The following is a 17106-nucleotide window of genomic DNA, read 5'->3' as shown; positions in this document are numbered from 1 at the left end:
TGAATACGTCATCATTTCTGGCATTATACTTACATAACGTTTAGTTTTTACTTTATATTATTTATAAGACTCGACTGCAGGCGAATCCACAAGTATTTTAAATTGTTATATTGACAGTGAACCAGTTCTGTAATGTAATACGCAAACCTTACTGAGAAATGTTTCCGATCAGGGACCGCCCTAATGCTTTATACGTTGAATAAATTAATTTGAATTGGCGGCGAGCGAGTCTCTTAGGATAGATTTGCATACCACATAATAGTTAGAATTTAAATAATAATAACGTACGTACATAATTAATCAAATGGATTTATAAAGATAGATATATTGTGGAATTATTTACAAGAACAAGCTTTGTCAATGAGTATAATAAATATTCGTATATTATGTTACAGTTTTTATTCTTGCTTAATTATCTTAAAGATAAAAGTACTCTTAGATGTTAATTTTATATTAATGTATTTATTTGTTTTTGTAACAGACATTATACTGTATCCCTCGATGAGATTGAATAGTATCAAAATTGTTTTTAAGCATTTATTTTACGGTGTATTTAATTTATATTCAATCGCTAGAAACATTTTTTTGTTTTTCAATTTATAAATATTTAATTTTTTAAACATTTGGTGACTTTTAAAGCAATGCTTATTTAATAATAATAATTATATAAATAATGTAACACAATAACTACGTATTATATAACTTATTAATAATATGTGCAGCTTAACTAAGATTCAATATTTAACAAATAGATTAATATTTATAATCTAAATTCGTCTGTCTTATCATTATATTATATTCTAACGGTTACAAATTTTCGTTTACCCACCAACCAGAGAAATGAGAGCGTTTTGGTCACTCCCCTCGTCATAATACGAGAATTGGCTGTTTAGTTCGTCGTCTAGAAGACCGTAGTCTTCTCCCCTCACGAGCATCGGTAGAAAGACTAAGAACAGCAGTAGAATCCAATTCAGGAAACACATGGATGCGCCACCACCAAGAGTTACTGAAAATGAGAAATAATTTTTTTTTAATTATACAAATTTGTAGATGACGAAAACGAATTGTTTTTTTATATAAAGATTGATAATGGACAATAACTGCAACAGAAAATGAAACCTTTCTTTCACATAGAATGATATAAAACTACTTTTTTTTTTTGTATACTTTAAATATCAGATCACAGTCGCGATTCTTCTTAACCAATAATTTTATATAAAAAACATTAGACTCCCTAGAACATAATATCAAAGGGGAACACCCTAATTGTTACCTAGGCGTTTCAGTCAATTATATCTTACCCAATAAAAGTGACTCAATATAAATTAACCAATGATTAGAAAATCAACTACTAAATGTACTCATAAACTTATAATATTTTATTCTATCCTTTGAGTCATCACAATCTACAGTGCTTGTTCTCTAAGAAATTATACGTCAACCATCACCGTTTTGAATATAAAAAGTAAAGCAACTAAGGCATTGTACGGTCTTACTATTACTAGCAGCGAACAATCGATTTTATAGAATAGGATTTGAACTCAATTACTAGCTTCAACCGACACCAATCAAGTGTCAGTGAATTTTGATGCACAAAAATGTTCAAACGATTTTTCTAAAGCTGTATAGGTCGCCAGCCTTGCGAACCAAAATGTTATATGCCTTATTGTTAGAATGACTCACTCACACTTCAAATCGAAACTCACCAAAACTAAGTATTGCTGTTTGGGAAGGTACCCAGATGGGTTTGCATTAAACGCTACCCAATAATTGAACATATATTTCAATAATGCGATTTTTACCGTCTTCTCATCCCGATGGCGTTAGATACTTACTTCTCTCGGGTCTGGGATCTGTTTCTGGAGTCAAGAAGTCGAGCTTCGCAGATTGATTATAAACGTCGTATAAAGTCGCGTAACATGCCACCCTCAGTCTTCCTCCAGGGAATAGTTCAGGAGTCACTTTCAAGTCCACGTTGACTTTTGCATATAGTAGACCGCTTTCTGATGGATGTAAGCTGGTTTCCGATGCACTGATCTGGAAATGTTTGAAATAGTGTTGTAAGTAACACGAAACTCGAAAAGATACGTTTTAATATCTTGATTGAGGAGTTAGGGTTGAATTTCGTTATACAAATCCCACATAGTCGTTTTCGTTATATAGTCGACGTTTCCTAGTAAACGTCGATATTTTGAAGTTGTTGATTTTATTAATGTTATTATTATATTAAGACAAATTCGACATTTTAATCTTATACAAATATATTTTTACTATGAGTTCATAAGTACGTATAATTAACGTAGAAATTTATGATTAAATACAATTTTCGAGTGTTTTACGGACGATTCCACTACGGTTGGTCAGTTTCATTCAGAATTCTTCAGATGACTGATGCACAAAGAATAACAAATATTTATTACAATAATATATAATAAATATATATGTAAACATACTGGTAACGATCTTTACAAAACACAAGCTGTTAATCTTATGTCATCTATATCAGAATCAACATAGCTTATGTTTAGTTGTGGTAGTATATATCATACTACAGTGGACTAAGTTTGCCGAACGATATACGATCCTCTTAGCGAAGTGACAGTAGCAGGTGTAATCTTGATCTCTTACACTTTATTGATGGACCCATTTCCGGCATACATTCAATATATTTATTAAAATTTAATATAAAATTATTGCACTAGCACTATAAGACTGTATATGTACCAACTATGAGATCTAAGATGTAACTATGTGTCTACAATTATACTGGCTCGCTTACCGTTCAAACTAAAATACGACAGTACGTAGTATAAATATACTGAACTGATACTCCCACCAGACAGCCAAATAAAGAGCTACTGCGGTTTGATTACAATTATAACTTTATAAAAACGGAATGTAATTTAGTTAGATAAAGTTTACATTTCACACAAAATTATTTGCTTAATTAACCCAAAATTCTTAAATGGAAACGCTTGAAGTGTTTAAATACAAATAACATCTTAATCGAAACCAAGAGAGGTATAAAACTAGGCCGAAGTTTTAAGGACCAAACTGAATAATTGCTCTTCGAGTTTAATATGGAGGAGCTCTCATATCTCGCGGCGAAATTTCCTCAATAGAACGACGAATAAATACTATGAATAGCATTGTGATACAAAAGAAAATTTATTTTTCAATAAGATTAAAAAATAAGTTTAAAAAAATATATTACACGATTTCGGAAAATGTTCTCGGTCGTTTTAATCATGCTTCAGAAATATTATTATTTGAATATCTTTAGTTGTATCCTGATTGTACACTATTGAATATTAGTGTGTATGTGTCATACGATAAATTTAAAATAAATTATATCAAAATATTATATACCTATGAATAAGAGTATAGAAATGTTTGCGTTTCGTGCCAACGTTATTGTGCTCGTTTAATTGCATTACAAATATTAAGGGACATTTATGTTTTAATTTTAAATTTCGAATATATTCTTTTATAATTTCAATGACTTACTTTTTTATTTTTTTTTAATTTATTTATTTACCCATACCATCGGTGTATTCACAAAACAAAGTAATCAAACGTACACGGATTGATACAGCATGATTCATTACTTCAGGTATTTATAATACTATGAAATAAAAAAAAAGTAATAATATTAAATAAAAAAATCTTAAACTAGCACAAACATAGAACAAGAACAGCTTTTAAATAAAAAAAACACAACAGATGTAATATTATACGACGACGGTAATTTTGATTATTCGTTTAAAGCCGGCAAAAATTGCTTTTAGAATAAGAAGTAACAATCAGCAGAATTGTAGAGAATATATTATTTCCCAGCCATATTATACACCGCTTCAGAATCCCTATGGCATTATTTCAGAAATGGTTTCGCTTAAAATTCATTTTAAAATGACATTTGTTTTTTTTTATTCAGATATCTTTCACTTATTTAAAGAAGAACTTAAGAAAATAAATTATTCGTGTAATATGTCCTTGAAATTGTACTAGAATTTCAGTTGAAAGTATTCTGTTTATGTATTTTTTCTATTGAAAATCATCATTTTATAAGGAACGTACATTCTACTTTAAACTCACCTAAGTATTGCTTTTTTGCCTTATAACTTGGGTAACGCACAACAATATTATTAAGTTTAAAGACAGGAAAATTAAGTTATAAACTTGTTTAGACTCTGTATTTTAATATCGGTAAGAAATATGTTCCACGATAGAATATGCAAACAATATTGTTTGACGATGATATAAACTTATGGATAATATTTAATAACTTTTAAATAAAATAGTAGGTAATAGCACATTGATTTTAATATTTCATATTCCAAGAATTTGTTCTGTATTTGAGAATTAATTTCCTATTCGTTCGACTGACCCCGAGGTTTTGAGTTCAAACCCCAGGTTGGAACGATAACAAGTTATTGGGGTTTTTCTGTCGAAAAATTCTCAGTAACAGGCCGAATCTGGAAATTTATGTGTGTTCACTCCCGTGCCTGGGAATGCACGTAAAGCGCCAAGCGCCTGATATCTTTCCGGTCGCGTTAGATTACAAAAGTGAGGCAATAAAGAAAATAGAGAGGGAATTAGGAAGACGGCATTACCAGAAAACTGTACACATTTATTTCTTATTCAAATCAGCTAATATATAGAATCCTTCGTTTCCTTGTAACGTAAAAAAAATCAAATCAAAATTATCGAAAGAAAAAGAGGGGTGATGTCTCTACAAATCTGATATTTCCCGTATTTGACGATATAGCAGGAAACGATCATTTTTAGTTTTTCTCTGAAGAATCGCGTAAAATTTTTGATGATTCTAAAGACAACTAACGTATATAGCTGGTAACATCTGCCATAGAACTGATAAATGGTAAGATTGATGATTTTTGAGAAGAAGGGAAAGGTGGAGTGACGAATTACGGTAAATAACTTTTTTTTATTAAATCGATAAGAGGCCGGGCAAGGTCCTTTTGCCAGTCCGCCAACTACAACTACGCTATAGCAAACTGTATTACTCTGAAGAGATTATTAAATAACTTGGCAACACTAATTATAATTTCAAACCGGTCGTAGCTTTACCTTTAATATAGTTGTGCAAAATGACAATACAGACAGACAAAAGTGCTTGTAGAAGCTTACTTGAATAAAGTATACTTAGATTTTACAACCTTGACAGCAAAGTTCTCTAAAATCTTTTAAATATCATCTCTATAGAGATACAAATCTAATGAAGGAACTAACTATAGATACTAAACTAGTTCGATATCTATGTAATATAAAAAATCATTTTGATATAGAATCTGTTTGAGACCAGACACCATTTGACCGATCAGTACCGGATTATCCATTAGCAGGGCAGAGCTTTTAGGTGGGCAAGCTATAAATTGAGAAATGTGGTATAAAAATTCAGTTATTGATATTGTTGAAGGTTCATAATTCACCTATTTGAACAGGATTATGGCATATTTTGCGTTATATAGTTTAAAACATCATTATTATAAATAACATTCAATTGTCGTAGAGAATTTATGGTATTTTTTAACAACGTATCCCGTCAATTAATGTACCGTTTAGAAATTTATATATTAGGAAAATACCAATCGACACGAGATCTCTGAAACAAAACATCCAGTTGACTTGAAATTTAACTTAGTTACCTTTTTGGACGTAGTCGCTTACTACGAAAGTATTTTTGGAAATTTCAAATGTTTGGTAAGTTAATATGAATTTTGACCGTTCGAAGTCGGCAGGTATTTGGAGTTTGGTATATATACGAGACCTACAAATACACCTACGATTTCGTACACAGACCGGACATCGTCTGCCGGGTAAAAATAATATCATAGTCAACGTTAAATTCTACTGCAAATTGTTGGTTGTGTAACTCGTATTCATTTTCTTGTTGACTTTTAACAACAGTTAACAGAATTATAAATTTTAAATTAGAATTTTAAAGTAGAAATGAATGTTATATTAATATCACAAGTACAAAATATTTCAGGTTATCAAATCTTACTTATCGTTTCTTGTGTTTTTACTGAATGTATATTTGAAACAAATGATCAATTTTATTTGTTGTTTTGGTTTTCCGTATTACCAAAAAACCTGTCTTGATCTAGGTGATGGAGTTTTTGTCTGTTCTTTAGATAAAGTGCTTTTTTTAAATGTGTGTAATTATGTTTTTTACCAAAGTTGCTTGATTATTTTTTTTTTAGTTAAATTACATTTAGTACAATTTTATCTGTCTAATGTTTATGGTTTAATTTCAAACGAAAATAATTCGTATGTCAACAACAACAAAGACTCGTATGAGCCCAGGCGCGATGTACTTGTAATATTGATATCATGCTAAGCTTTTATCATTTATATTTTGCATAATGTCAATGTTAAATTACACGTTCACGCTATAATTTAAGTACATTTATAAACATTTTATGCAGCTTCCTTACTTCCGTTCAAAAATATATTTTATGATACTAAATTTAAGCCGCTATTAATAAAGATGCAATATTTTTTTTATTAATTTAATTTAAAATCACTATATATCACAAAACAAAGACTTCCAGTGCGTCTACGTGTCTGTCTGCCTGAACGCGATAAACTCAAAACTGCTTAACGGATTTTCATACGGTCGAGGAAGTTCTAACTAAAATATAACGATAATTGGTTAATATATCGAAAATAATCACGCCAACTAGAAGCTTTATAGAAAATGTATTACGATAAAAATGTTTTCCATCCTTGTTCTATCCTTGTGAAGCTAGGACGGTCAGCCAGTAAATAATAAGAAAAAGTTCTAAATTCTATTGACATTGTTAACATTAGGCACTCACCGGTTCCTCGTTCACAAAAATTGTGAGATTGGTAGCTGGTCTCGACGGAGGTGATGTGCAGTTCGCTCGCAACGTCTCTCCGGGCTGATAGTGGTCTTTGTCAGTTACGAGCACAGGTAACAGAGTTGGTAACGCTGAAAATGATGAAAATAAAAATTGCTTGTATTCCATCCTCGTCCTTATTCTTTAGATGTACAGAAAGAATCTATACGTTTTATAAATTGAGAATATTAAAATTTGTAAAATATATGTATCTTGTAAGTAGAAATATACCTATGTTTATGTCAAAATTTGTATCTTCATAGAAAATATTTTCATGTCATTCATCATCATCATTTTTATTGATAGCAAGCTACATTATTACTGAATGGTATCGGGTATAAATCATATTTATATCATATAATTTTGTTAATAAATAAATTAATGTGATGATATTTTCTTCAATAATAAATATTATTATAATGTTAGCCATTTAAAAGTTCGTTATACAAAAGCACAGGTAACTAATAGGATTATGTACTTAAAGCATCTTTGAAAATCTTGTTATCTACTAGATAGCAGTGTAATCAACAAGACTTATTACTCAAGCAAAACTAAAGGCAACAGTTAGATTCGTTAAAGCTACAGTATACCGACGAGACATTGCCCTATTAGTACTAACTAGCTCAATCTTGTTGCTTGGAAATGCACATTTCTCTTGCGTTGATACTTATCGTAATAGCGTAGTTTTAGGTTCTAAATTAAAATCGAAGTAAGTTCCTGTTCATTTAAAATAGCAATTCTATTTTCGTGCAATATTGAAAATTTGCTTTTAAAAATGTAAGGCGCTTAAAAATGTAAATAATATTGTATAGGTATTTCGTTTTGAATTGAATTACACTATGTATAAATTGAAAGAGTTACGAGTTTAATGCATATATATTTATATAGTTTTATATAAGTTGTTATATTCAAAATATTGGTGAGTTACAAATACAAAGGATATTGTAAATATTGTAATAAGCGGCAACCTTCAAAGCTAAACAAGTACAGTAACAATTTCTAACTGCAGTATATCGAAACAAATTTGAAGTCAAGTGGAATAATTCAGCGCTCCCAGAAACACATTGTTTGTTCTCTTTGAATTGGGATTCGATTTCAGCCGCTCACTGGAATACAAATTGAGAATATTTTCCAATATGATACAAAGGAGTCGCTTCACAATGCTTAGAATGTCATAACGAATGGCACCCATTAATGCTCTGCTTGCAATTGGTTACATTTTGCATAGTTATGAACTCTATTATATATTGCTTAAATTTATTTTAAGTAATACAGAATTTTTTGAATTGAAAACTTTTGATTTGACATTTATTTTATAAACAAGCCTCGAGTTGCGTGAAATAACGCTATTAGTCGTTTTTAATGCGATTATCTTCCGTCACTACGTTTATAAAGGGGGCATTGCTCACAACGGGGATTCAGAAATAACTTGTTTGATACATAACATGCTGGGACTTTTCGCAGACAATACATACAGCAGGTAAACGACTAGTAAAATGAGCCAGTCAAAAACTGAATCAGTAAACAGTTAGCGATTCAGGTGGCGTAACTTTCAATGAAACGTCAACCTTTTTGCGTTTCAACGAAACTCGAATTGCAGCGAAGCGATCAATTAAAATTATGTTCTATATTGAATGGATTTTAAAAATGAAAATGCCTCTTAATTACATTTCTCATCGACTATTGTTAATAAGCTATAAGACTTGCCCTACGGGTTTGAATTTGAAAATCACACAAATCGATTTCAGTATTGCTGCCGTGCTTGAGTATAAAACATTAACTGCATCTTTACGCACAATGTCGTATGCAACACCATGCTATAAATCAGAATATAACAATGGCTGAACTCAAATCCACCGCCAGTTACTGCACGGCCACGGACGATTTATTGTGGGTCAATACTGTATAGAATGACACTAAATCTTGTGACGACAACGAAATAAGAGAACAGAATGAAGATCTATTACTAAAACATACTATGAAACTGTGAACGGATGTGAACGATGTTGCTGCTGTGCTTATATAGTTATGTACTATAGTTATATACTATAGCTGCTGTGCTTATATACTATAGTTTTGATTTTCGAACGCTGTGAGTTTTTTAATTGAGAATACAGATGTATGTGTGTGTAACTAATTTACAACATAGGTAAAAATTTGATCATAATAATGAAAATCAAAAACTTTTTAGTATAAATATTTTTATATTTGAATAGATAATAGATTTTAGTTTATGTTCGATGGAAGTTTAATGATATTCAACACATATTTATTGACAATACGCGGTGTTGTTCTTCAAGACCTCATTTAGTATTAAACTCGTGAAAATATTTATTTTTTATTTCTTAGGGTTAAGAAACATTTATATATTATTTATATTATTTTACATAATAATATATTAATACTAAACTAGTTTAACAATAAGTAACAATTCCGACACCAGTACTGTTAACCACATACTGGTAACTATTTCAGTTGTGGTCGTGTACAGAATATACAAATCAGAAAAAATACATTAGAAATATCTTAACAGCATCGATAAACAAAACAACCGCCACCACCAAGCCAGCAACACTTCAAGCGCTCGAAAATTTTAAAATCAAATGTAGCTGAATTAATATAAACTCAGTTCATAGAATTAAGCGCTCGAAGCACTAACCGCCTAAAAGTACCTACACGAACATCCAGCACATCAATACTGTTAAAGTGCTTGTTGTACAAATCTACAAGCCAAAATAGCGGTGATCGCCTACCGGCGTTAGTCCTGCCACTAAGAGTAGCAGACAATTGCTTAGTGCTACACGTATTATATATAGGTACTTTGTAAGATAATTATCTCATGAGCTATACACAATCGTATTTATGATGAAAAAGGTCATATAGTAACATAGTCTGAAGATGTAAGCATGTATATTTTTGAATAATATGATTGTATCTGTTCGGCAGTTCATCACAATTTGTCATCACTGTGAGAACAACACGCTATTTTAATATAATCAGCCTGTAAATTTCCCACTGCTGGGCTAAGGCCTCCTCTCCCGTTGAGGAGAAGGAATGGAGCATATTCCACCACGCTGCTCCAATGCGGGTTGGTGGAATACACATGTGGCAGAATTTCGTTGAAATTAGACACATGCAGGTTTCCTCACGATGTTTTCCTTCACTGCCGAGCACGAGATGAATTATAAACACAAATTATAAACATGAAAATTCAGTGGTGCCTGCCTGGGTTTGAACCCGAAATCATCGGTTAAGATGCACGCGTTCTAACCACTGGGCCATCTCGGCTCGGCTATTTTAATATCTGTTTCTTTAACAATTAAAGTCAATATATCAAATTACCTTCTCTTATTTTAAGTATTGTTTGTATGTAAAGTAAGCATGATGAGTATCATATTTTGTTACAGTTCAATAGTTTTAAAGAATCAAATTTTAATCTAGCTTCGTCATAACCATTCCACGGTGGTCAGAATGCTAGCAGCCCTTCCCATCGAATCGCATTTTTTTATTCTCTCAACGAAATACGAACTAACCCTAACCAGCGGAGACAATGCAAGGGGTAATATTATTGCACTATTTAGGGGTCCCAAGTGTTAGAACTTCAATCGGCGCAAATATATAATCCGGAATTAAGAAACGATTTAGTTAATTCTGAATCTAAACGTCTAATTCGATTATTTTACCAACAGCATAATCAGTATATTATACGGAACTATTATTCCGTTCTAGGATTAAGAACTTTCACGTCAATCCCTCGCGATTGTAACTTTCAGTGCAAACTTTTTAATATTTTAATGGCGTCTGACGAATAGTTTATTTAAATAATTACGTAATGAAAACTGTTATGCAGATGTTGATAAAACTTACCACATTTTTAATTTATATGCAGGAAATATCTAGACATAGAATACCAGTATTTGGGAAGTTGGAGAATAATTAGACTTGACCAAGCTGATAAAAAAATTACAGTGCTTGTTTTTTACATAACATTTCACGTCATATTTAAAATTTATATATGACGTACGTATTCCGCTTAGCTGATCAAATTTTAATCATATTCATATTCGAAAAAAAAGTAACCATAAGAAATGTTCTTCTAAGCAAAGTCCTTTCCTCTTGAATAGAAGGTTTTATGGTGATTCCGTCAGCTTCAGTGAAAACGACATTGAGGAAATAAAACAAAAAAGAAAAATATTAATACAAAAAATTACATCGTAATAACTATCTGTGCAAACATCGTTGTCTCGAAACAATAAAATAGTTCATTCGAAAATAAAAAGAAAAACATAAGTGCTTATTTTCCTTTTACCGAAAAAAAAATATGCTAAAATACAAAAACAAATCGTCATTCCCTAACATAATACAATAACAAGAAGCGAATAAAATATCCAAACAACGTTGCCAATATAAATTGAATATATGAAAGGAAATAATATCGGGACCAATTCCGCATCAATTTGCTCACGATAAAATGAAAAACGACCTAAAATGGCTGCCTCAATAAATTGATTAGCTTTATTTCAACTGTAAATGATAAAGCAAAATCCTATAACTTTTTATCCGGTCAAACTAGCATTTAAATCGAAATTTGAGCTACCTGAACTGCCGTAGTTCAGCTGAACTATTTATGAAACTAAGGTTCACTGCTCACGGCAGCTGACGAGAACCATACAAGCTACAAATATACGGACAGAGTCAAGTGATGATTTGAAAGAACATCATCTGAATATATATTTTCATGATATAGGTAGGCGATCGGGCAAACCTTTGGTAAGTGAGCACCGCTCATAGAAATTAGCACTGGAAGAAATTTAAATAACCACTTCTTACATCATCAATGCGCCACCAACGTCCCTTGTGCCTGTAGTTACACAATAATGCTTGGCGGTATAATTATGATGATTGGGCGGTACCTTCCCAGACGGGCTTGCACACAACCCTTCCAAGAAGTAATTTCAGTGTTGTACTATATAGCCATTTCAAAAAGAAAATTACATTTATACGTCTTGGAATACGCTGGGGTAACGACATAATCACTCAGGCTGCTCGAAGGCTGTTTTCCACTGCCCATATGCAACGTCGGCTACGTTGGACAGATCATCATTTATTTGCATACAACTTGCAAACAAGAATACAACAAACGCCAATGACCAAAATTTGCCTAAGAAGTGACGCTATGTGCACAGTAGGCCTTATTTTAAAAATAACAAAAGTTATTTAGCAAAAAATTTGAAAAGTGTACGCTTTTTGGCTAGCCTCAAAAGTATCGGATTTAGGAAGACTGTAAGTTAACATAACATATAAAATTTTATACCCGTAATTTTTTACTCGGAGTTTATTTCTAGCTCTCATTTTTGTTTTCTTTTAATTATTTAAGATTGTTTTTGCCTCAAATAATTAAATTTTATCAACAACTCACTGAGTTTAATCGAATTTCGATTTATCATTGGAGTAATTAAACGTCTCAGTTTTAAGTATTTTGTTATTTAAATTTTAAGTTATTCTTTTGTTTCGTTGTTAACTTCATTTCATTAAGCTATTGTTGTAAACACTGTATTTACTCCATATTAAATTTATTTAGAAAATAAAGTACTCACACTCTTGGTTGTTTTTAACTTGGATCGTTCAACTCAGTTTTAATAAAGTATACTTATTTTCAAGTAATGCTTATTTTTGTACTTTGTTTCATATTTGTAAATTGTAAATTTTTATCATCTTTAAGTACGTTAGATGATGATGATGAAGTAAGTTAGATGTTATCTGTCTCCATCAAGACCTAATGTTAAACAAGAATTAAGCACATGAAACTTTAGTAGGTGACCGGGCTTGAACCTGCAGTCTCCGATTAAAATCTACAAGTTCTAACTACTGGTCTTCGCTCTAATAACAATGAAGTACATATAAAATTTCTCAAGTTTCACTTGAAAATCATATGTGATCTTAATTTTATTTTCAGGCAACATTTCTATTGTCATGTGTCTTAGTAAAGTAGGACAAAGGCTCTCTTTTTAATGAGAATTGTTAGTGTTATTTGTGAGAAGCGTATGACACGGAGACAAGATTGTAAATAACTGTCTAGATATATGAATTTGCTTCATGTCTAACCTGTTTTTGAAGTGAATACGAGAACATTTGTTATAAAATGTTTTTCGACAATCTTACAAGTTTTGTTTTTGGCAGTACTTTGACAAGCCCGCCCAAGTAGGCATCAAACGCTCATCGGATATTTTTACGAGAAACGTCAATAATTAATATACATAGTTGAATTCCAGTTTGACGGATGATTGAGTCATTGTAACTACAGACACAAGGGGCCTCTGACTCTTAATAACCTCTTAACTCCAAAGGTTGTTGGTGTAAGGCATTTGTGATGTAAGGTATGGTTAATACATTTTTACAGTGCCAATGTGTAAGGATTACAATAAAAATAAATCATAAGGGATGATTATCCAAACATATCTTTTTGAATATATATTTTTCTTAACTTAACATCGATACGTCAATTTTCTTTAGTTCTGAAATTCAAAGGTAAGATTTAAGTGAAATAAATTAATGTTTAACATCTTCAGAGCTCTGAGTGGATTCTTTCCGAACTGGTATTACCACTCAGTCAATATGGACAGTTAATAAGCGATGAAAAAAGATATTTATTTAATTAAGTTTGAAATAACTCAACAAGAATATAACGGTTATAATAAAAACATTTTAAACTGTCATTCAAATTATTTCGTGATTTTCCTAACAATAAATTATTATATAGGGATGTACGTTGTGTTCTAGAGTGGAGACCGCGTCTCGGCAAACGTAGTGTAGGACGTCCTCAGGCACGGTGGAGTGACGATTTGCGCAAGACGGCTGGCAGGAGCTGGATGCGAGTTGCCGAAGAAAGACCACAGTGGCGTGCATTTGGAGAGGCCTATGTCCAGCAGTGGACGAATGCGGACTGATGTGTGTGTGTGTGTGATGTACGTTTTGCAACGAGTTGAGTGTATGAAAATTCCAAAAGAGCCCAATTATAAGTTAGTGCAATTCTTACCTATAACATCGATGAACTTCGTAGCTATCTGCGTCGCGAAGGATGGGGAGTCAGCCGTTACTTCGCAAGAGAAATTCCCGGCGAGACCGAGTTCCAAGCGCCGGAGTAGTACTTGGGTACCATTGGAACGATTCATCTGAAAGTTTGTGTCAACGAATTTAATAGGATTGTTAGTATCGAGCTTCATGAAACTTGAACTGTTGAGTAAGCAGTTCTATTTACACTGTTTAGCAAATTAATTAATATTATTTTTAATTTATGTTATAAATTAAAGAAGTGTAATACTTAAAATATAAGGTATGTATTGAGTAAATTCAGTTGTTGAGAATGTTCAACGGTTTTTGAAAGTCTGTAGGTACTATCATCATGACTTAGACGCGTCGACGACATGGAAAGACTTCGCTGACTGCAAGCCACTACTGGAAACGTTCGTCACGTGATATTGGCAATGGGTGCTATTGTATATGGATGTGTTGTGGCTTAAAAGAGTGCGTGAGCCTCTGTTGTTACAGGCACAATATGGACATTAATTCCTAGTTCCCAAAGTAATTAGTGCATAAGATTTATAAGGAACGGTTAATATATCATAAAGCGACTATTACACACTGGTAATACATAATACTGGTAATCCTGGTGGTCTAATTTGTTTCTATCTATTACAAATAAAGAAATAAATAGAATGTACGAGCGCTTGGTGGAGTGTGTTAAACTGTAATTGTTCATTCAACGCCCCGTCGATCGAACCGTAGTCATCTCAAAACTTATCGTCTAATCCTGAACTAGTAAAATATGCGAAACAGAGACACTTTCAAATAATTAATTTATATGTGAAACCACTTACAAAACATGACCGAAAATATTATTTGACTTGAAATGAATGTTAAGTACTAGCGCCCTCGTTTGAAGAGAATCTAGACGAATAAATGAAAAGACGCAGGCAGCATTTTAGCTGCCATTTAACAATATCACGATTTGCGCAGTAATTATTTATAAACTGAAGTTCGCAGCTAAAACACTTGGACCTCGGAGTAGCAGTAGAAAAACCTTCATTAAAAGTACAACACCACGCCCTATTGTCTCCTGATGACAGCTAAGGACTGATTCATTTTTTGGCCCAGATCGGAAATGCGATTCAACGGGCTGCTATTTTTGCCATCGTTTCACTCGGTCAGTTCAATAGATATTTTAAATTTTTGTTTGTCCATAGTTAATGCCTTTATGTTAATAAAACTTATAAACTTTCATTTAAATATTATAAATATGGATTATTTAACAAATAACAAATATTGGACAACATCACATACATTACTCTGATCCCAATGTAAGTAGCTAAAGCACTTGTGTTATGGAAAATCAGAAGTAACGACGGTACCACAAACACCCAGACCCAAGATAACATAGAAAACTAATGAGCTTTTCTATATCGACTCGGCCGGGAATCGAACCCGGGACCTCGGAGTGGCGTACCCATGAAAACCGGTGTACACACTACTCGGCCACGGAGGTCGTCAATTATTTACATATGTTGAATTAAATTGAAGTAAGTATATGGTAATTTATTTTTATAGAAAAAAACACTTATTACGGGCAGCTGTGAGGCCGTCAATATATATACAAAACCTACATTATTATAAATATATCTATTACGAATTATGCGAAGAAAATTAAATTAAATTAATTTTTAATTTTATAACTTGAGAATGCAAAAGCTGTGTTAAAAATTAATACCTACTTCATTATTAATTGTAAAAAAGTCGGAGGTGGCTTAAATCCAGACAACTGTATTTTTCATGAGAAACAGCCACATATCCATGTGCCCTGATGAAATTTTCTCATTTGTAAATTCATCAACTCTTAATGGAGCAGTGTGGTGAAATAAGCTGCAACCTTCTCTAGAATGAGGAAGCCTTTGACCAGTAGTAGTTTATGGTTTGGTTTTTTTTCTTCATAAATTTCGGAAACATGTCGATCCATATTAAAATCCATTTTTCGAATAATTTTAACACAAAACAGTACCGCTCACGTTCGCATTAATGCTTAGCATATATAATCAAACAGTTTTCAATTAATAAAAATAATTAAAACAATAATTTCCGGGCACGTCCTTTTCTTAAATACGTGATTTTCCGCCGACATAATAAATAAATAAAAATAAAAAAGCCTTTTATTTCTTTACTCAAATACAATTTTAGTTACTATTTACATTTTTATGTTACTTAATTTAATTTTATTTATTACAGTAGTTTCCCTATTCTAGTAAATTTCAATTTACCAATTAATGTTAAAATAAATTTAAGCAAGAACCCCTGTTAGGGTAAAGGCCTCCTCCAAATATTGCCTTGATAAAATCATTATTATGAACATAACTAATTCTGCATTACCTAAAGATTTTACTTTCATAACGCCCACAGTAGTTCCACTTTAAAATCCTTAAAATATTTATCAAACGTTCTCGTGAACTCGGATCCAGTCGAACGCTTTTGAATATTTCAATACAATGTTCTACATCAAAACTCGTACAGAGCTATATTTACTCAACAACAAAGCAACAAACCGTATTACGGTACATACATACAAAATACGAAGCTTAGATATACAGAATAATACTAAATTAGAAGCGAAACGAGTATTTTCATGGTAATTTTCAAAGGTTCACAACCACAATCACGAAATAGATCAAATAAAACCACAAGGTTACATTTTAAGGAAATCTTTGTATAATATATTATGTACTTAATTTATTTAATGTAGACTTTGTATCCAGCTCGTGTTTACCTAGGAATTTATGTATGCAATTTTGTTTTATATAGAAATATTTTTCTTCTTTGAATGTACCCTTATATTTAGTTATGTCAAATATAATTTAATAATAATGAATAATCTCTAATCAATACGGATATAATGACATTGGATCCAACTTTTGTCCAATATTCCAATAGTCTTGATTAGAAGTATAATATAGTTGCTGCAGCTGCTTTCGAATAATTTTAACATGCATTATTACTAAAAATAATAACTTAAATTTAAATTAGCAAGATGACTGATTTGCGTCATAGTCGAGACAAAATCCATAGTTTTCATCGCACCCAGAATATTAATCAACTCGACAGGAATTTATCTGAAACTTAAAAATTTAAATTGTATATTTATAACGTATGCAAATTCAAAGAATTTATATTACAAAAT

General features: G+C 31.7%; 1 protein-coding gene across 1 annotated transcript in view; it reads right to left on the bottom strand.

Annotated features, from left to right (window-relative positions):
- Positions 1–606: 606 nt before the first annotated feature.
- LOC113398486 (uncharacterized) overlaps positions 607–17106 on the bottom strand; it is a 132135-nt gene continuing 115635 nt past the window's right edge. The window contains exons 3-6 of the mRNA XM_026637240.2: positions 13921–14056; positions 6843–6976; positions 1836–2037; positions 607–1006 (exon numbers count right to left, since the gene is read on the bottom strand). Of these exons, the coding sequence (XP_026493025.1) occupies positions 822–1006; positions 1836–2037; positions 6843–6976; positions 13921–14056 (657 nt within the window). The 3' untranslated portion in view covers positions 607–821. The remainder of the gene's footprint in view (positions 1007–1835; positions 2038–6842; positions 6977–13920; positions 14057–17106) is intronic.

The sequence above is a fragment of the Vanessa tameamea genome, chromosome 12 (genome assembly GCF_037043105.1).
Source record: "Vanessa tameamea isolate UH-Manoa-2023 chromosome 12, ilVanTame1 primary haplotype, whole genome shotgun sequence".
In the NCBI taxonomy this organism is placed as follows: domain Eukaryota; kingdom Metazoa; phylum Arthropoda; class Insecta; order Lepidoptera; family Nymphalidae; genus Vanessa; species Vanessa tameamea.
This window is presented reverse-complemented; position numbering and strand designations above follow the sequence as displayed.